This window comes from Oryctolagus cuniculus, chromosome 3, assembly GCF_964237555.1.
Source record: "Oryctolagus cuniculus chromosome 3, mOryCun1.1, whole genome shotgun sequence".
NCBI lineage: Eukaryota > Metazoa > Chordata > Mammalia > Lagomorpha > Leporidae > Oryctolagus > Oryctolagus cuniculus.
Window position 1 is genome coordinate 98,479,533 of NC_091434.1, and position 22,704 is coordinate 98,502,236.

Consider the following 22,704-nt stretch of genomic DNA (forward strand, 5'->3'; position numbering starts at 1 on the left):
GCATCTGCTCTCTCACAATATGGCGCTGGGAGAGGAGTAAACAGCTTCTGCGCAGCTGCCTCCAGTTCAACCAATAACCTGCAGGAGCTGATCCTGCTCCTGATTGGAGGAGAGCAGCGTACTCGGCGTGTGGGTAGCAGAGTTGGGATTGGTGGAAGAGGACTATAAAGGAGGAGAGAGGCAACATGCACCAGGAACACCTGAGCAGCCCCCGAGAGAGCCGGCCGGCCGTGTGCCGCTCTCCCGCGGAAGTGGGGAAAGTGGCAGGGGGGCCCTCCCCTCCACGGATGTGGAGGGACGGCAGCCAACCCGGGAAAGACCAGCAGCAAACCCGGGGAGGGCCGAGCAAACAAAAGAACAGCGCAGGGTCCTGTGTTGTTCCTCTGTGAAGAGGGGGAGCGACAATGACAAGGCCCAGAGTTTCTTTCTCTGCTGCTGTAGCACTGCTTCAGTGTTTATATCCCTTTTTATATGTTCTTTTTGGATTCTCGATTTCCCTTTTTATGTATTCAGTGAGGGTGTTGATGCTCTCTTGAATTCTCTTTCTACTCTTCTAAATGTTTCTTTTTGCTCTCCTTCCATGGCTTTTCTTTCCTTCCTACTATTAAGTGCATGTATTCTCCGTTTCTTCAACTATTTAGCAGTTAAAATAAGAGGCCATGTCTCTAAATGGGCCTCAGTAACTCAGAAAAACACTCAGTTGTTTGGCTCAGTCTAAGTGTGCAGACTTCACATCCCAGACCTGCATCCAGCCTCTTCGGGTTGTGCACTACTCCCTGAAAAGTTCATGTGCCTTCACATCCCCTTTTCCTTTGACTATTCTGTTTTCTCAGTCCTGGACTCTTCTTTTTCTCTGCAAAATTTTCAATTAAAAAAACTTAAAGTCTTTCTATTCCTTTATTGATGATCCCCAAGTCAGAATTAATCTTTGGCTCTCTACAGTTTAAAAAGTTGTAATGTTGTGATGTCTCTTTAGTTGGCTGTTCACATATCCATCTCCCTCTCTGTTCTAAATGCTAATGGTTTGCTCCTCGGTATCCTGTTTGAGAATAGATCCTCTGTTTGTATGGCTTATGGGTTTTAGGCTATAATAAAAATTTCTTTCAAACATCTATTTAGATTTTCTATCAACTGGTAATAGGTATGAAAGTCCATATGACAAAACATTATGGAAATATAGGAGGAAATGATAATGAAAAATATGTTAAATACAGTTCAGAAAACATTAGCAAAGTCTAATGAAAAAGTGCAGAAGTACAGAACAGTCATGTCAGCAGAGATGGCAATTGTTAATCATAGAAGTGTCAAACGATTTTGTAAGATAATGTGCAAGTGACTTGAAAACAAGGACGCGGCTATGGGGTGATGGGGAAACACAACATGGAAGTCTAGAAAGATAAGGGAGGGGAAAGCAGTAGGCCATCTCTCTAGTCTAGGTTTTACAGGATGTGTCGTGCACATCTTAAGGCCACAGAGACTTTGGAAATCACTCAAAGAGAGCCCAGATTAATTTTAAACTTCTGATTTTTTGTTTGGTGACTACTACTTTTATACTTTTTCTAGGATCTTTGTTATAATGTCTTTATATTTTCTCAGTCTCATAATTACTGTGTTCTTACAGGAAAACAAAGGGCACATTTTACATATTTCTTTCACTAAAAATGTGCTGCCTTCCTTTTCATGACAGATTCATGTCCAAGCACAAAGCAACCCATCTGCAGAAGATGCTCAGCCTTTCAGGAAACAGTGACGCCCCTCCGTCCATGGCCCTTCCAGAGCAGAGAGAGTCTGAAAATGTATTGAAGAATTCTAATTCAGTATATGATGGACACCCTGGCCTGGATATTGCCCAAGAGGGAAACATGGGTAACTCATTGTGGAAGGAGTCAGACTTGGACAAGTCCAACTCATCAAATAATTCAAGCTCTCATCATGGAGAAAAGAAACAAAATCTGACTCTTAATCCCTGTGACATTTTGGGTGAAGCTGATGATCAGCAAAGACCATTGCACATTGTCTGGCCTCATAGGTGGTAAGTGAAGACATGCCAAGTTAGTAAGAGAGATAAATGACAAATATTCTGATAACTTATTAATTTGCTTTCCCTATAGCTTTAGAAAAAGATCATTTTAATGTGGTGGTACTACCAATGTGGTGCCATAGTGGCACTATTCAGTGTCTTTTTATTAATGGATATGTGCTTAGATTACATTAGAATTACAAATAATTATATGAAGTGATTTGCTCTACTAACAATAGTAGTGCAGCACTTCTGGGAAATAAAACGTTGCTCAAGAAGTTCCGAACTGGAAAAACTAGATTCCATTTTATACCTTTACATGTACATAGTTATCAAATAAGTATCTCCTATATACACACTGATAAAGCATTTTAACCATTAAAACAAGAACAATTTCCATTATTTACCTCTTTGGTTTCACTGGGTGGCTTCATCTGACTTGTCATGATATGTATCAGTACATTTGAAATTATTTCCCTTCTCCCAAATGCCTCTGCATTGCGCTAAGCAAAATACATTCTAGCAAAGTCTTTTCTAAACTGGGGAAAATCAACTGCAGCACGTAATCCCACCAAATATACACTCATAAACTTAACCCCGGCTCCTATAAATTAGGATTTAAGGAGGTAAAATGTCCTGATAATCTTCTGGTATTAAGCACGAACATTTTAATCTAGTTTTTATTCCTCCCAGTTAGTTTAATCTGCATGTGGCCTGATTAGAGTTCACCTCCCCCACAGATTATGGAATCTTTATTACGGAAATGCTGGGCTGATCATTAGGTCCGATTTTCTGAGAGCCACTGTTTGCAGGTGAAGTAATAAGCACGCCACACCGGCCGGGCAAAGCGCCTTTGCCGAGGATTTGACTTCCGGCACGTTAAAACTCCAGAAGCTCTCCCGGTTGATCTGCAGCATCTGGTACCTAAAGAGATTTTTGTCTTTGACTCTAAATGTATGAATGTAGAATTTAGAGATCGAAAGCTGGTGTGTGTGTTTTTGTATTTGTTGTTCGTCTTCATTTGTCCAGCATAGCCTTTCCAAGGGAGAATCGTATGTTTGTACACCATACTCGTATTTTACTTAGAATGTGACAGTGTTCAGTATTCTTTTATGTCTTTTTCAAATGCAGTGGGTCTCGATGAGATTAACCTGTTCAAGGTAAAATAGATGTCACCATTTACTCCCTTCTAGAAAGCCCTTTCTTTTATTCTGCTAATCTTTGGTCATCTCTGAAGTAATTTTCATTGCAAGAGAATCAGTTCTAAAAAGTTTGGCTCTGGGTTTTCATAAAAACGTTAAATTAAATAATTTGCAGAGTGCTGTTACAAAATAGCAATACAGGGGAAAGAGTGAGAGCCATGGTATTCAGTACTTTGCACAAAATAAGACAGAGCTATGTTAATAAAATTAACAATATTAAATTGAATAATTCCCTCTCTTCCTTTGTATATTTTTGCTTTAATTTAATTTGATTGCCTAAAGTTAGTTGCTTAAAGAGATGCAGCCTTATGTTTGTGAACGTTCTTATTGTTAAAGCTAAATTATTTTTAATTTGGAGAAGAGGGAAAAAAGCCGCATCAGCAAGAGTAAATGCCAAAATATAAAAGTAACACATTCATCCTTACGGGTAATATAGTAGAACATTGGAAACTTGGAGGTTGCCAGACACATAGCTAACATTAGGGCTAATTTTGAAAATCTAGCGTGCAGTCAATTTTACTGATGCCTGGGGACATACAAGGTAGAAGCTGACAAGAGAACTAATTTTGTTTGGGTTATTTACTGCTATGCATCATCCGTAGGTTCCCGCCTGACACACAGCTATATGAAGGGGGATATTATCACACACTAAAAATTTATGTTGACATTCGATATTTGTTCAATATGTCAGCAGTATTACTTTCATAATCAAAAGAGTAAGAAAAAGAGAAAAGAAAAGCACTTTATGCTCATATAGATATATCTTTTTAATAACAGTCTATAAGGTTAATATAGTTTACCTTTGAGAGTATACAATGAAAACAAGCAGGGTTAGGAGGGGAAATGACAGAAAGCATCAACCCGAGCTGTTTGTTTGCCATTACCTAAGCGAGCCATGTCAGCTCTCTGGCCCGCGTCTGATAGCTATTTGTTGTACAGAGAGCACAGCATAAAAAAAATATCAAACTCTTAATACTATTGTGTGCCCATAACCATCTGTCACTGCTAGCCTGGAGATGAGAGGAAGATTACGAGGAATAAACACTGAGCCGCCGAGCATTGGTAAAGCCTTCGGGCAAAAAACTCTTGTGGGGACATCAAAGACATTCTAATTCCGAGGCAGTCAAGGATTACAGTGTGTAACCTGTGCTGACAACAGATAAATGACTGGCAATATTGTGCCAGAGCTGTTGGGTCCTGCATGGAGTACTGATGATGATGATGATGATGTTATCTTGCAGAATGGACTCTGCTGGGATAATTTTATGATAAAACACTTTTTTCAAATGCCACTGGGTCTAGGCAGACATTTACTAGCTACAGGGGTAGCAATCAGTTTCTTCAAAATTTACTGTTCTAAGCCCATTAGAGTTCCAGCGCAGCAAGACTCTTCAATGAAAATCTAAAATGCCTATATTTTCTTTAGGAGAATATATGCAAATGTTGTGAGCTGAACTCCTACCCTATAGTGGTAGATGCTTTATCATCTGATTTATGTAAATTTGCTCATAAAAATACAGCTTATTTTTAATTGGTGAATATGAATTAGAAAATTAAGATTCTGGTTCAGCATTCATCAAACATCCCCAGCTACAAGCACACATTTATTTAGACCCCTGATCGTATGGGTAGAAATCATATAATTGACCAGTCAATATGAAATGTATTCTACCAAAAGGCAACCACGGTTTCTACTAGAAATGACCAGGGCTGTGTTACTTATTCAACCAGCTCAGTTGGAGCCCCCCACATCTTCTCCTCAGTATTATGAGCTCCTATGACTACCTGCTCGAAGATGGGGGCGAGGGATGGGATTAGAGTCGTCGGCTTCCGTCTGTTGCATTTTTACCTTAGCTATGTGTGTGATCCAGAGAGAAGGTATTTCATGGCAGGGGAATGCGTTGATGACTGTTTCCCCTGTGAGCATAAAGGAGAAATGGACACTGGACCCTGTCATTACCTTGCCTAGCTAAACAAAAATAAAGCCCTCCTCCTTATCATAAAACATATGCCCATGAAATCATGCAGTTGCCGTGGCCAACGCTAAAAATGGAGTGATGCTGACCTCATTGTGTTAGTTCCACCCTGGGATCATGAATGGTCTAAAATATAGTGTTAGCCTCTAACATATCTTGTACTAAGTCAACCAAATGTAGAGCCTACTTGCTAGGATATGTATCAAAATCAAAAGTGACATTTTCTGGAAGATACATTCTGGCTTTAAATCTGTGTTAAAATGTCTGTGCATGAGAACAGGCCCTTAAATGCAATGCTTGCCCCCTCTCTTCAGTCTTTCTGAATCTGAGCTTGTCAAGGATTATAGTGTGCAACCTCTGCTGACAGTAGATAAATAACTGACAGTATTTTAGCAGAGTTGCTGAGTTCTCTGCAGAGTAATTTGTTTTCTCCTTTCTACCCAGTCTTTAATGTTTTGTTATAAACATCTATAGCAAAGGCACAGTTAATAGAAATGACTTATAGAGAAAGACCTGTAAAAAATAGAGAGTAATTGGCAATGCTTGTTTTTTTTTTTTTTAAAAAAAACTTTTCTTTCTATTATACAAGTGCTGTAACATTGTGCCAGGCTCAACCTTTATGTAAATATTCTCTACATTATAATGGACACAAAAGACACTCTGCTGGAGGGAGAGAAAACGCAAATTTGGAAGACACTGAAAGATCACATTCTCACCAACGCCACGGCTCACTAAGCTAATCCTCCGCCTTGCGGCGCCAGCACACCGGGTTCTAGTCCCGGTCGGGGCACCGGATTCTGTCCCAGTTGCCCCTCTTCCAGGCCAGCTCTCTGCTGTGGCCAGGAAGTGCTGTGGAGGATGGCCCAAGTACTTGGGCCCTGCACCCCATGGGAGACCAGGAGAAGCACCTGGCTCCTGCCATCGGCAGCGTGGTGCATCGGCCGCAGCGCGCTGGCCGCGGCAGCCTTTGGAGGGTGAACCAACGGCAAAGGAAGACCTTTCTGTCTGTCTCTCTCGCTCTCACTGTCCACTCTGCCTGTCAAAAAAAAAAAAAAAAAAATCACATTCTCCAACCTGAAGGGCCCAGGCTCTGTTCTCAGGACCTCTTCACGATCTTAAAAATGAGTGGGACTTGGGGCCCGCGCTGTGGCGCAGTGGGTAAAGCCGCCGCCTGCACAGCCAGCATCCCATATGGTTCTGGTTCAAGTCCCAGCGGCTCCACTGCCAATCCAGCTCTCTGCTATGGCCTGGGAAAGCAGTACAAGATGGCCCAAGTCCTTGGGCCCCTGCACCCTCGTGAGAGACCTGAAAGAAGTTCTTGGCTCCTGGCTTCAGATGGGCACAGCTCTAGCCATCGCCGCCAATTGGGAAATGAACCAGTGATGGAAGACTTTCTCTCTCTCCCTCTGCCTCCCCCTCTCTCTGTGTGTAACTCTGCCTTTCAAATAAATAAATAAGTCTTTAAAATAAAAAAAAAAAAAATGGGACACCAATGAGCTCTTGCTCATTGTATCAGTATTTACTGTATTAGAAATTAAAATGGAAGGAAATTTTTTTAAAGATTTATTTATTTATTTGAAAAAGTTACAGAGAGAAAGGAAGAAAGAGAAAGAGATGTCTTCTATCTGCTGCTACACTCCCCAAATGGCCACAGTGGCTGGGGCTGGGCCAGCCTGAAGCCAGGAGCCAGAAGCTTCTACCAGGTCTCCTACATGGTACAGGGGCCAGGTACTTGGGCCATCTGCTGCTGCTTTTCCAGGCATATTAGCAGGAAGCTGAAAAGAATGAAGCAGCTGGGAATCAAACCCATATGGTTCCCATATAGGATGCTGGTGTTGCAGGTTTTGGTTTTACCTGCTATGCCACAACACTTGCCCCCGAGGGGAAAAATATTAAGTCTACCTTAAATCATTTAAAAATAATAACAGGGGCATATGTTTGACCTAGCAATTAAGAAGCCCGTATCCCATATCAGAGTGCCTGGGTCCAATGATCATTTCTGGATCCTGTTTCCAGCTTCCTGCTAATGCAGACCCTGAGGAGCTGCAGCTAACAACTCAAGTAATTGGGTCCCATTCATGTGAAAGACCTGGATTAAGTTCCTAGCTCTTGTCTCTGGCCCTAGGCTCAGCACTAGCCAGTGAGGTCTTTTGAAGATTGAACCAGCAGATAGGAGTCTCTCTGTCTCTCACTGTATGTGTGTGTATGTATGTGTCTCTCCCTCTAAAACAGATAAAATAATAATAGTAAGGAACCAAATACACATTAACATAATGTACATGTATGAAAAATAACTATGATCTAAACAAAAAAAGTAAGAAAAGTGGCACTGTTTTACATATCTGTAAATCTATAATGTCTATGTGGAAGAGACTTGCCATTTATTAAAAGATAGATTTATTTATTTGAAAGCCAGAGAGACTGAGAGAGATCTTCCATCCTATGGTTCACTTCCCAAATGCCCACAACAGCCAGGGCTGCTCCAGGCTAAAGCCAGATTGGATCTCCATCTAGGTCTCTCATGTAGGTGGCAGGGGCCCAGTACCTGGGCCATCTTCTACTGCTTTCCCAGATGCATTAGCTTTGAACCAGATCATAAATGGAGTAGCCAGGACTTGAACTGGCACTCCAATATGGGATGCAGGCATTGCAAGAGGCAAAAATTAATTGCTGTCCTGCAATGCAGGCCCCAAGTGTTGGATTCTTAATGCTGCTTAAGTACACAGTCTGTTGCATTACATTGTTTTGGTGGAACTTTATAGAGAAAAGTCTACCTTGCAAGGAGATAGACCTGGAAAAGGAGTATGTATTTTAGTATTCTACTCAGGTTATTGTAGATGTTTTTCTTTGATAACTTTACCGGAACTTGACAAACAGGAGTTTCTTTTTTTTTAATTTTTATGTAATAAATATACATTTCCAAAGTACAGCTTTTGGACTACAGTGGCTTTTTTCCCCCTATAACTTCCCTCCCACCCACAACCCTTCTATCTCCCGCTCCCTCTCCCATCCCATTCATATCAAGATTCATTTTCAATTATCTTTATATACAGAAGATCAATTTAGTATATACTAAGTAAAGATTTCAACAGTTTGCACACACACAGAAACAAAAGTATAGAGTATTGTTTTAGTAGCAGTTATAACATTGATTCACATAGTACAACACATTAAGGACAGAGATCCTACATGGAGAATAAATGCACAGGGACTCCTATTGCTGATTTAACAATTTACACTCTTGTTTATGACGTCAGTAATCACCCGAGGCTCTTGTCATGAGCTGCCAAGGCTATGGAAGCCTGTTGAGTTCGCCAACTCCGATCTTAGTTAGACAAGGCCATAGTCAAAGTGGAAGTTCTCTCCTCCCTTCAGAGAAAGGTACCTCCTTCTTTGATGGCCCATTCTTTCCGCTGGGATTTCACTCACAGAGATCTTTCATTTAGGGTTTTTTTGTTTTGTTTTTGTTTTTGTTTTTTGCCACAGTGTCTTGGCTTTCCATGCCTGAAATATTCTCATGGGCTTTTTAGCTGGATCCGAATGCCTTAAGGGCTGATTCTGAGGCCAGGGTGCTGTTTAGAACATCTGCCATTCTATGGGTCTGCTGTGTATCTCACTTCCCATGTTGGATTGTTCTCTCCCTTTTTTATTCTATCAGTTAGTATTAGAGGACACTGGTCTTGTTTATGTGATCCCTTTGACTCTTAATCCTATCATTATGATCAATTATGAATGGAAACTGATCATTTTGACTAGTGAGATGGCATTGGTACATGCCACCTTGATGGGATTGAATTGGAGTCCCAGGCACATATCTAACTCTACCATTTGGGGCAAGTCCAATTGAGCATGTGCCAAACTGTACATCTCCTCCCTCTCTTATTCCCACTCTTATATTTAACAGGGATCACTTTTCAGTTAAATTTAAACATCTAAGAGTAATTGTGTGTTAATAAAAGAGTTCAGAAGGTCCTGAGTTCGTGCCTCAGAGGGGGCACCAAAAAAAATAAATAAATAAATAAAATAAAAGAGTTCAGCCAATAGTATTGAGTAGAACAACAACAACAACAAAACACTAAATGGGATAAAAAAGTATTAAGTTGTTCCTCGACAATCAGGACAAGGGCTGATCAAGTCATTGTTTCTCATAGTGTCCATTTCACTTCAACAGGTTTTCTTTTTGGTGCTCAGTTAGTTGTCACCAATCAGGGAGAACATATGATATTTGTCCCTTTGGGACTGGCTTATTTCACTCAGCATGATGTTTTCCAGATTCCTCCATTTTGTTGCAAATGACTGGATTTCATTGTTTTTTACTGCTGTATAGTATTCTATAGAGTACATATCCCGTAATTTCTTTATCCAGTCTACTGTTAATGGGCATTTGGGTTGATTCCAGGTTTTAGCTATTGTGAATTGAGCTGCAATAAACATTAAGGTACAGACAGCTCTTTTATTTGCTAATTTAATTTCCTTTGGGTAAATTCCAAGGAGTGGGATGGTTGGGTTGTATGGTAGGATTATATTCAGGTTTCTAAGGAATCTCCAAACTGACTTCCATAGTGACTTTACCAGTTTGCATTCCTACCAACATTGGGTTAGTGTCTCTTTTTCCCCACATCCTTGCCAGCATCTATTGTTGGTAGATTTCTGTATGTGAGCCATTCTAACCGGGGTGAGGTGAAACCTTATTGTGGTTTTGATTTGCATTTCCCTGATAGCTAGTGATCCTGAAGATTTTTTCATGTGCCTGTTGGCCATTTGGATTTCCTCTTTTGAAAAATGTCTACTGATGTCCTTGGCCCATCTCTTAAGTGGGTTGTTTGTTTTGTTGTTGTGGAGTTTCTTGATCTCTGTAGATTCTGGTTATTAATCCTTTATCAGTTGCATGATTTGCAAATATTTTTTCTCATTCTGTCGGTTGCCTCTTCACTTTCCTGTTTCTTTTGCAGTACAGAAACTTCTCAATTTGATGTAATCCCAATAGTTAATTTTGGCTTTGACTGCCTGTGCCTCTGGGGTCTTTTCCAAGAAGTCTTTGCCTGTGCCTATATCTTGCAGGGTTTCTCCAATGTTCTCTAATAATTTTATGGTGTCGGATCATAGATTTAGATCTTTAATCCATGTTGAGTGGATTTTTGTGTAAGGTGAAAGGTAGGGATCTTGTTTCATGCTTCTGCATGTGGAAATCAAACAGGAGTTTCTTAAAGGTTAGTTGCAGTATAGAATCTGAAACCACGTCAATGGATTCTTCATGCTCTGTTACTTAAAGTTTGAATGAATTTTGTATTGGTCATGTATTGGTCACTTGGAAAATATAAATCCACTGAATAATGCAGATCTTCCCACTGTTGACACAAATCATTACACACTTTCAGAAAATCACATTTATTAATATTGTCACTGATCTCATAAGAGAAATTATAATCTTAGGAAGGTGTCAAACTCACGGTATAGATACAGGTTTTCCAAAATTCTGTTGTTCATTTAAATCTTGAATTTATCCTTGCAACAAATACATCAGTTGTTCCTGAAAGTGACAGGTTCACATGGTTCGTATTTGATAAAATGAAGGCCAAATATCCAAATCTGATTAATTATGATTTTATATCAGTTTTTCTTTTAAATGAACTTGGTATCTCCTGAAAAAGGTAGCTAGTTTAGCTCAGAACTCAATTCATACACTTTTAAAACAGCTATTGTATAGTAATAGTGCTTCATGTATATTCCCCATTTTGTTACATAGAATATAAAAAAGTCTGTTTCAGAGGGATGAGACATAATAAAATTAATAATTTTACTGCTTCTTTGTATCCAGTCCTAAGTGAAACAAACTTTGTTTTCCTTTTTTTTTTTTTTTTTCTCCTTTTACTGCAGATGCAGGTCTTGAAGAAAACAATGTCTGCTAGTTCATTGCCTTCAATCATGCTAAGGCACTAACAATTTTACCCATCAGTGTTTTTGCACTGTTAAGGAATATGTGAACACAGTGAAGTAGGCAAATGACACCTTAGTACTAGTATAAAAATAATTTAACTTGCACTCTTCTTGAAAAGGTCTTATATCATCCCAGGAATTCAAAGACCACCCTTTGCAAACCACTGCCAAATGGAATTGATAATAACATATTTAGAAAGATGGCTGCCACCATAATTTTTAGTTCTCACAGACTAAATTTCTTGCCTTGACTTGTAACATATTATGTTACAGTTTTTGGCTTAGCAGTTGATAGCAAACAAATGTGCATCATATATAAGAAAACCCTCTTAGATCAAATAGGATTTGCCTCACATGAGCCAAGCAGTTAGGAAGCCATAGGATAGAGATCTATGATATAAGAGATTCTGTTCTGATTTTAAAACCCCCCTGAGTAGCCCGTAAGTGGGTGTATTCTGGTTAAGAAAGATAAGGAAGGAGTGGGCCGTGAGGCATATTAAGAAGTTTGAAATTATTAGAGTAGCTAAAGTTATAAGTTCCACCATGACCTCATCACTTGAGATGTGGAGAAGTCAGCAGAACGTTTCACTTAAACTAGAATTACTTTTTATGATCTATGTGATGTTTGCAGCATTTTCCATAAAGTAATGATAAGTCAATTTATGCAAAATTGATTATAGTTAAGGATGTGAATTTGGAAAGGACAAGATCCAGTCACTGAAAATAAAAACAGATTTGAAACATGGTTAGGTAAATCACTGAAGTAGAACATGTACCTTAATATTGAAAGGATTTGTCATACTATATTTTTAGAAACATGAGTGATTTCTAACTGAATGATTGATATAAAGGGAGAAATTATGTTTTATTACTTGGTAGTAAAATAAATTGCTCTTTTTTCATTCTTTTGACTCTCTGAGGTTTAAAAATGCAGGTTTGAAAACAAAATTGATGACTGCCTTCTGAAAGGATGTGTGTTGGATGATTGGATGATATGCTGTTCGGGCCAAAGCAAACTTATCTTAGTTTTCTTGTTGCTGAGATAATGTAGGAAGAGTTTGATGAGTAGGCCATCTTAAATCACTCAGATGTTACTAGTCATTACCTTATAATAGAATACTTTTTGGAGTTCAGTCTTCAGAAGGTGCCAGGATGTGAATAGAAAAGTGCTAGTATTTGGACACTAAAATTATTTATTCTGTTTCAGTGTTGAGTATAAATCTTATTTTTTAAGAGAAAAATGATCCTGACAGAATAATAGTCCTCCTTATTAGTCTAGTTGTGGGATGGCCACCTGCCTTTCATTGTACCCCTTCAGAGCCTTGATCCATCTTATTTGTTCCCATCTCTAAAAATTATGCCATAGATGATTTCCAGTGGCACTAACCATTTTCACAGTTAAATAATCTTTAATGTTAGGAATACCTAGCCCATAGCTAATTGTTATAAGTAGCTAATTTTCAGATGCACTAGGAATAATTGCTAATAGCTTTTTGAAAGAAATCATCTAACCAATTCTGTATTTCTCCATCAATTAAACAAAGCTCACATGAATAATAAATTTCAAATTGACGATAGTCATTCCAAATTCAGTGATGTTTTCTTCCGTTACCTTCTTTTGCCTAGATTTTTTTTGGGGGGGGGGGAGGGGAGAGTGGGGGGTGAGGAGGAGGGCGTTTTCAGGGAGATTGTTTACTTTTGTTCTTGAAGAATTTCAAATGAACTCTGGCATTTGGAGAAGGAAAGCTCTCTAGAGAATTCTACTAGAATCCTTGAAAATATATAATCAAATACCTTACTAAAATTATTATGTGCTATATCACCTAATATGATTGTCTTGTCCTCTAACATAGCATGATTAGATGAATCTATGGAAATCTATTTCAGGATTTTGAGTAAGTAATAGGAAAAGAAGTATTAGAAAATTCATGACCAAAAAAATAGCGTAGGATGGGCTTTAGACACAGTGGTTATGCCATTGGTTGCAGTACCTGCGCTCCATGTCTGATTGCTTGGTTGAAGTCTCAGTTACTCTGCCTTCAAACCAGCTACCTGCTAATGCATACCCAGAAGACAGCAGATGATGGCTCAAATACTTGGAATGCTGCCACTCACATGGGAGACCTGGAATGAATTCTAGCCTCTTGGCTTCAGCCTGGCCTGGCCCGGGCTACTGTGGGCATTTGGGGAGTAAACCAGAGGATGGAAAATCAGCCAACCAATCTCTCTCTCTCTCTCTCCCTCTCTGTGTGTGTGTGTGTGTGTGTGTGTGTCTCAAATAAAATGAAAATAAATGTGTTTTTTAAATGATTTACCCCAAATCCCATGTATAATATTCAAAATTCCACTAGTAAGTACCTTGCTATTTTCCAAACCATTGAACATATGAAGAAAATCAACAATCAGTTTCTCATTTCCTCCCGAGATATTTTTAACTAACACATTGTGTCAGCATAAAGAACTTCCACCTACAGTCATTACTGTCTCGGTATTGTTATCTCTAGAAATCATAAACTAAACCTCTTGTTACCCTTTCCTGTCTAACATGGTTAAAATTTCTTTAAACCTGACTCATTTCATAAACATGCTAATTGCTACAAAAGATGATGTTTGATTATGGTATGCTTTTGACAGTCACCTTCAACTGCTCAAAAACCTTAATGCCTTTGCTTCTTTCTGTCACCATTCTTTTGATGAGATTTTTGTACTAGACTTTACTTACCATCATAGATCAGGACTAAGTGAGTAGGGAAGTATTTGTCTGGGTGATACAAATGAGTGGATGGGTGGATATGGATGCGTGAGTGAATATTTGGGTGAATAGGAAGATCATTTCTTCAGTACACATTTTTATCTCATGTATATGACTGCTGGTGTTGACTTCAATGTATTTCTCCTTCCTAGTCACTAAGGCTTTCTCCACACTGTCTTTAATTATTTCTCTTTCCTCTCTTGTATGGGAGTAATATCCTTCTATCACTCATAATATATGGTTCTTTCTGTCTTTCATTGAGGATAGTTACTACTGCACTTCTTTAGAGATGCCCTGAAATTCTCTGCCTTCCACAGACAACTGCCCTGATTTAAATTCCAGTGATGTGTGAATTCCTCTGACGGTGAATTTCCATGCACCAAGGGCACTGTGCAGTCCAGTGCACCACATAATCGTGTAACGCAACTTTACACATTCTACATGCCTTCTAGCCCTACTCATTTCATGTTTTAGCTGGCGTCATTTATTTTAGGTCCCAAAATACTTTAGGAGTTTTTCGTGTGTGTGTTTGGAGGGATTTTTTTTTCCAGTATCATCTAGCTAGAGTACCTGGCCTGTAGAACTACTTAGCCAATATTACTTACTGTTGATAATAATGAATTATAAGGTGATTTTTTGGTTTTGAGAAAATGACTCTTACTACTCAATAAGTCCTGTTGAGGACAAGTTTCTCTTCCTGTAAAGAATGACAATGAAAATATGGAAGTATTCAATTTACCAAATGACAGGTAGAGATAATTGGTTTTACAAAACCAATGTTCTTTTTATTTTTTTTTTCCTTAAATGCTTTATAAGAATTGTAAATAGAAATCCTTCAGGAGTTTGTTAAAATAGATTGATTCATTTTAACAGAGAGAGTAGTAGTGTTTGAAGAGAAAGGTCCAAACTGATTAAAACCAAAGTAACTGGGGCCGGCGCTGTGGCACAGTGGGTTAAAGCCCTGGCCTGAAGCACAAGCATCCCATATGGGCACCAGTTCTAGTCCCGGCTGCTCCTCTTCCGATCTGGCTCTCTGCTATGGCCTGGGAAAGCAGTAGAAGATGGCCCAAGTCCTTGGGCCCCTGCACCCACGTGGGAGACCGGGAAGAAGCTCGTGGCTCCTGGCTTCGATTGGGCACAGCTCCAGCCATTGCAGCCATCTGGGGAGTGAACCAGTGGATTGAAGACCTCTCCCTCTGTCTCTACCTCTCTCTGTAACTTTGTCTTTTAAATAAATATAGTGAATATTAAAAAAAAAAAAAAAAGCCAAAGTAACTCTGTGTGGTCATAAGCAGGTATTTAACATAGCAGATAAAGCACCAAAGAAAAATGTCTGCATTCCATATCAGAATACCTTGAATTCAGTACTCATCCCTAGATCCTGACACTCCCTTCCTTCTTGTGGAGACCGGGGAAGGCAGTGGTGATGGCTGAAGTACCTGGGCTCTTGCCATTCGTGTTAGAGTCACTGAGTAAATTTTTTATTCTGGCCTACTCTGGCTGCTGCAGCCATTTAGGGAATGAACCAGTAGATGGAAAAATACTCTCTCTCTCTCTCTCTCTCTCTCTCTCTTTCTCTCTGCTTCTCAAATGATTTCTTTTAAAAGAAGAGAAAAGAAAGCCAGAAGGGATGATTCATGTATATTATTTTCTCTCCTACTCTTCACAATCATTCGTATGTTAAGTCATTTGAAAACAAGCCATTGAACTCACTTTCAAAACTTATTTTAAATCCCAAGTGAATGAGATCTGATGTCTTTTCCAGGTTACCCAAACTGATATTTGGTGTCCGGATTTTTATGTTTTTTTTTTTTTTTTTTTTTAAACTCAGTCACACCAAAGAATACCAATGTAGACTAGCAATAACTATTATGAATTATGTAAGGTTTTTCTCTTTTCCTCTTGTATCGTCTTTGTTGGCTGTGCCACTGATTAGCTATTTCAGCACTCTTTGGGCTAGCATCTTTGGTGGTTAAACAAAGGGAAAATTCAGAAACAAAAAGAGGTGAAATATTTGAGATTTGTTCTTACTCTAATGTGTACCTCATAGTGCCTATCTCCTGTTAAAGGAAATAATTTATCGTGATCTTAGTCAAAAACATTTCTGTCTTTGCTGTCCTTTTTCATTAATTTAGATATGTTTCTAAGATGAGACATGATGTTACTTCTAATTATGGTTACATGTAGTTAATTCCCTTCTTTTTCCCCAAGCTTGGTGTGAAAGTCAGTTTCCTCCCAAAGAGGCGGGGGGGGGGGGGGGAGCTTGGCTACTGGGAGGGGAGAATACTGATAGAGCTGATCTTCCTGTTGCCTTAGCAACAGATTTATTTATTAGGGGTTGAAATGACATGAGTTAATATACCGCATACCTGCTGATCGGCAAACTCCCCTATTTCAGCTGCAGTTGACAATTAAGTCCTGGACAGCTACAGCCAGGGGTTAATGTTCCTCATTAGGAGAACTAGGTCATTACTGGGAAATCAAGGCACTTAAGGCAGCATGGGTAAAATACAAAATTCAGCATCTAGACGAGTGAGGCTTTTTTATGTTAATTAACCTTATTTTCCTAGGTTTAAAAAAATCTTATATGCACATGTGAGTGGATCAATTAATTGAAAATAGAGCTAGTTTACTTTACTCTCTGAGTTGTCTTCATTTGCTTCACAAGGATTTCATTATTTTATGGAAAATTCTTATGTCTATATGATGAGTAAAAAGGGTATTAAAATTAAGAAGGGAATCATCATGGAAATCAGCTTTACCACAAGGGAATGAGCAAATAAAAGCCTTGGAAATGAAAATAAATAAGCTTTGCTAATACCTCACCTAAGGAGCAGAATATAAGCCCATCAGAGCTGAGAGATATTTAGAGGGACTTCTTTGCTTCTTTATTATTAAGCAGTTACAGTTATTTGACCTTCAGAAACCGAAACTTTGGAAAAGTGATTCCAAGTGGTTTGTCAGCATTCTATTTGCAGAAAGCTGTGGAGTGGCTTAACAGTAGCTTTCCAGTTCATAATTGGCTTTTTTAAATACCAATCAAAGTAGATACATTAGTTCAAAGTTTTTATTAAAATGTCTGGATTTTTTTCACTTGATAAGTTCATAAATAATGTAGCAAGCCCCTTCTGAAAGTTTTGTTTTCTTATTTCTTTAAAGAGGCTTTATGTTGAAAGGGAGGTATTTATGGAGTAGAGAGAGATTTATTGCCCAAAATCCTATTTTATCTTCATTATGGTGCTGCTTCCATTGAAACCACCTCTTACCAGTTCTTTCATTTTTGATGACTTTCTCTGAGACATAGACAAAAGCAAAAGGATGCGCTTACCATCTTTACCTCCTAAAACACTTTGCCTGTCCACCTGAAAAACCAGCATCACTATACTTCTCCCTGCATCCACCTGCTATACAAACTGTTCTTAATCATGTAAAAATCATTGGTTGAGTCCCAGAGAAACTAGTATAGAACTCTCGTCATTTCTTTTCCCACCAAAAGAAATGGGCAAGTCTCCTTTAGCTGATTTGCTCTCTGTGATCCAGTGTGTATTTTTTCACTCCGCTCAAATCATCTTCCTGTTCTACAAGTGAAATCAGGCCCTCAGTACTCCTTAGGAAATACCATTCTGGTAAGCCTGTTACTACCCATATACTGCCTCTTATACTTCAGTTTAGCACAGCCTTACTCTTCTGGGTGGCATCTTTCAAAGCTGCTTCTCTAAGAAAAGTATTTCCACTCTGAAATTAGACATGATCCTTAGGTAGCTGACCCACTTCGCCTGCCAAGGTCAAATATGATTTTAACAAGACCACTTCTAAAGGAGAGGTTGTTTCTCCAATTTCAGAAATGCTGCCCAAGGACCAGAGTTGTAGAATAAGAATGTATAGAAGAGCTTGTTAAGTATCCCCCCAAATTTGTCATTTTTTAGGAACACAGTTGGACCACATATTTCAGCCTCTATTGCCATTTTTTAATGATGATAGTTGATTGACTCTTATCCAGTAAATGTAAGCAGAAATCATGCTGACCACTTCCAGGCCTGACCCATAAAAATGTCCCATTCATGTTCTCCCATGTTCCTGTTTTCTTGTGCATGGTAGACACGGAGGCACTTGCTAAAGATGACAATGTCTGCTTTGGCTTAAAGAACCCCATGGAAGAGGACTGTGTTTATTATCCATGCACCTGCCTGGTATTGTTACATAAACCTTGTTCCTTTATTGTTCCATTTAATGAAGTGAAGCTATCTTAATGAATGCATGAACTTATTACAGTAATCCAGACAAATATAATGATTTCCTGGAGCAGTAGCAGTGGAGAACATAAGTAATGGTCAGGATATATTTTAAAGATTTTGGCCCAACTAAATAAATAAAGGTGCGACTTGCTGAGACTCAGGAAACCAATTGGAGAGAAGAAGGTTTTAGTAGTTTATATTTAGATGCATTAAGTTAAAGATGCCTTTTAAAAGTGCAAGTTGAGATTTCAAGTTGGAATCTGGTATACAAGTCTGTTATTCAGATGAGCCATCAGGACTAAAAATAGAAATTTGGTAATTATTACCATAGATATATTCAATTCCTAAAAAACATTTTAAGATGTATTGAATTTTACATCTCATGAATCACTGCCTTAGGCTTCTTGATTTTAAACATTAAATCTATTCTAATTCTTGGGGTAGCAGTTATAGCCTAGTTCTGGTTGTATCATAGTAGAGTCCAGTCTCTGTGTAATTGTTGGCGATAGCTATTACCAGCCTTGTGCCTTCAGATCCTTCAAATGAGCTACCTCCTCTCTAACTTCAGTTTTCTTTATAAGATGGGAATAATGTTATCTACACTGTAGGGTTGTGCTGAGAACTCAAGATGATACATGACAATGGGTTAGCCCAGTTCCTGACAGACAGTACACATGTAAGAAACACTGTCAGTAGTAATACAGAGAACTTTATTAGCATACATAGGACTGTCACTTTTGCTCATTATCTCTTATTGGTTTAAAATCAGTTTTTTCTTACCCCTCTTTAAAAAAAAAAAGAAAAAAGAAAAGAATCAGCTAAATAAAGTCATCTTTTTTTGTCTTCATTTCCAGCCTACCCAAAACAAGTACATACTGCACAGAAAAATGGAATTCAACTACAGAGCAAACACTTCCAAGGAGCAGCATCTGCCTTGTAAATGAAGTCTATAAAAGGCTACCAAATGTCCCTTCACATTTGTGTGATTGTTAGAGCATTACTAAACCTGGATGGAATGTTTTTGAGGTTCTTATATCAAGCACCCTCACTGTCAATATCACAAATTATTTCCGTTTTTAGCAAGATGGCTGCCATGAGCTTTTGCTTAGGAATGGCAACGTCTATATAGCAAAATAAATGGACAAAATACCTGAATAGGCATTTCTCAAATGAAGACATAAAAATAAAATTCAACGCCACTAATCACCAGGGAAATGCAAATCAAAACCACATGGAGACACTACCTCACTCCAGTTAAAATGACTACCATCAAAAAAGGCAAATGATTGTAAGTGCTGGCAGTATAGAGAAAAAGGAGCCCCTATACTCTATTGCTGGGAATGTAAATTCATACAGCTGTTATGGAAAACACCATGGAGGTTCCTTAAAAGAGTAAAAATAGAACTCCCATATGATCCAACAATCCCACATCAGGATATATATCCATTGGAAGTGACATCATCCTGTCAATGACATGTCTGCACTACCATATTTATAGCAACATTATTCATAATAGATAGAATACTATTCAGCCATAAAAAAGGAATGAAATTCTGCCATTTGCGATCACATGCATGAACCTGTAGGATGTAATGTTAAGTGAAATAAGCCAGGCACAGAAAGACATAAATGCTACATAGTCTCACTCATTGTGGAGAGTAGAATGGTGGTTCCCAGAGCCTGGGGTGGTGAGAGAGAAGGGGTTGAGGAGAAGGTGGTCAGAGGTTACATCATGACAGTTAGATAGGAACAGTACATTTCCAGAGACCTGTTTTACAGCATGGTGAGTACACTTAATGATGAGATATTGTGCTCTTGAAAAAATGTAAAGAGAAGGGACATTATGTGCTGTCATCACAACAACAGTCTCTGTATGAGGTGATGCACTTGTTAATCAGATAAATTTAACCACCATAATGTATATATACTTCAGATCAGCAGACTTTACATGACAAAAACATAAAATATTATCTGTCCATTTCTTAATTAATTTGAAAGAAATTCAGCAGAAAAGTATATGAAGTTTTTTAAAAAGAAACAACTTTAATGAGTTGTAATTTGTGCATTACAAAATCCATGCTTTTAAATATACAATCCAGTGATTTTTTAGTAAGTTTGAAGTTGCACAAGCATCACCACAGGTTTAGGACACTTTCATCACCCCAGAAAGAGCACTCTTGTCCCTTTGCAATCTGTGTCTGTGTTCACCACTGCCCCAGGGCCTGTGCATCTGCTGGCACTTTCTTATAGATTTGCCTTTTTGGAACATTTCATATAAATTGATTCTTACAGTATGTGGTCTTTTACATCCAGTTTCTTTTACTTGGGACAATGTTTTTGAAGTATGTTCATGTTGGGTTATGTATTAGTAGTCCTTCCTAATACTAAATAATCCATTGTATGCATATAACACATTTTGTTTATTCATTTATCATATGATACATATTTGAATAATTTCCACTTTCTGGCTATTGAGGACAACACTCTTGTGAACATTTGTAGAGAAGCCTTTGAAGAGAGTATGTTTTCATTTTCTTTGGTAGACAACGAAAAGTAAAATTGCTGGATCATCTGATACATTGATGTTTAACTTTTTAAGAAGCTAGCGTATCACTTTTTTAACATTACTTTCAAGGACAACACCTAGTCATTCCTTCTCAGATTCACTCATTTAAAAAATGTTTATTGAGATTCCTCTAAAGCCAGGCATTATGCTAAGTACTAGATATAGTCAACCATCAACTATCCACTGTAATTAGAATGAAATGTAGTCTGGACATTTAAAATCTCTTTGTTATCCATAAAACGAATGTAGGGCATTCTTTCAAGTGTCCTTGGCAAAAAAGTCTCTTGTCTTAATAACCTGTTCTCCCAAGTATGCACTGAAAGGCTGGGTGGTAGGGAGCTACAATAATTCAAAGACAGAAGACAAAATCTTTTTGGAACACACAGGCTGGAAAATGAGACTGGTGTACTCCTATATAAGGAAGGTTCCCACGTATTTGCAGTGTCTTCAGTATTTTCTTCCTTTCTCTTTCTTTCTTTCTCTCTCTCTCTCTCTCTTTCTTTCTTTCTTTCTAGAATTACTTATTTACTTGAAAGGCAGAGTTAGAGACAGACAGGCAGAGAAAGCGAGAGAGGTCTTCCATCAGCTGGTTCACTCCCTAGATGGCCCCAATGGCCAGACCTGCACCTATCTGAAAGCCAGGGGTCAGAAGACTTCTCTGGATCTCCCATGAGGGTGCAGGGGCCCAAGAACCTGGGCCATCTTCTACTGTTTTCTCGGGCCATAGCAGAGAGCTGGATCAGAAGTGAAACAGCCGGGACTCAAACTGGTGCCCATAAGGGATGCCGGCACTGCAGGCAGAGGCCCCTACCTGCTACACCATAGTGCCAGCCCTCAATGTTTTCTAACTTAAAACATGCCTAACCTCAAAGTCTTCCTTTCCCCCCTAAACTTTTTTTAAAGATTTTATTTCTTTATCTGAGAGGTAGAGTTACAGACAGTGAGAGGAAGAAACAGAAAGGTCCTCCCTCCATTGGTTCACTCCCCAAATGGCCGCAATGGCTAGACCTGCGTCAATCCAAAGCCAGGAGCCTCTTCCAGTCCCCGACATGGGTGCAGGGGCCCAAGCACCTGGGCCATCCTCTAGTGCCCTCTCAGGCCACAGCAGAGAGCTGGTTTGGAAGAGGAGCAGCCGGGACTGGCCCCACAGGTGGAGGATTAACCTACTGCATCATTGCGCTGGCTCCTATCCCTCCTAAACTCTTAAGCTCTTTTACACTCTTAAACTCCTTTTTTTTTTTTTTTTTTTTTTTTTGACAGGCAGAGTGGACAGAGAGAGAGAGACAGAGAGAAAGGTCTTCCTTTTGCCATTGGTTCACCCTCCAATGGCCGCCGCGTCCGGCGCGCTGCGGCCAGCGCACTGCACTGATCCGATGGCAGGAGCCAGGTACTTATCCTGGTCTCCCATGGGGTGCAGGGCCCAAGGACTTGGGCCATCCTCCACTGCACTCCCTGGCCACAGCAGAGAGCTGGCCTGGAAGAGGGGCAACCTGGACAGGATCCAGCGCCCCGACCAGGACTAGAACCCGGTGTGCCGGCGCCGCAAGGCGGAGGATTAGCCTAGTGAGCCACGGCGCCAGCCACTCTTAAACTCTTTAACTCAGCTCTAAATTCTTAATGTTTGATTCCTCTTTAACTCTGTATTTGCTTTCTAAGGATTCTATAAGAAATTATTTCAAATTTGGCAGCCTAAAATACCATATTTACTCTCACAGTCCTGGAAATTAGAGGCTGAAACTAGTACCTCTGGACTGAAATCCAGGTGTCAGCATGACCTTGCTTCCTCCAGAGGCTTTATGGGAAAAACCATCCCTTGCTTCTTCCAGCTTCTTGTGGCTACCAGCTACCAATACAGCCTGTGGGTATGTCACTCCATCTCTGCTTCCAGGCCCACCCTGCCATCCCCTCTCATGTGCATGTCAAGTCTCCCTTTGCTTCCTTCTCATCAGGACATCTGTGATTGTGTTGAGGGTGTTCAGTGTGTTACAAGATAGTCTACCAGTCTCAAGTTTCTTA

The 22,704-nt window shown here is 39.3% G+C and overlaps 1 protein-coding gene across 20 annotated transcripts in view; it reads left to right on the forward strand.

Annotated features, from left to right (window-relative positions):
- Nucleotides 1-22,704, forward strand: part of GTDC1 (glycosyltransferase like domain containing 1) — a 434,789-nt gene that overhangs the window by 358,301 nt on the left and 53,784 nt on the right. For all 20 annotated transcript variants that reach the window (XM_051848726.2, XM_070070977.1, XM_070070979.1 and 17 more), the window contains one exon: nt 1,688-2,032. In XM_051848726.2, the coding sequence (XP_051704686.2) occupies nt 1,688-2,032 (345 nt within the window). The remainder of the gene's footprint in view (nt 1-1,687; nt 2,033-22,704) is intronic.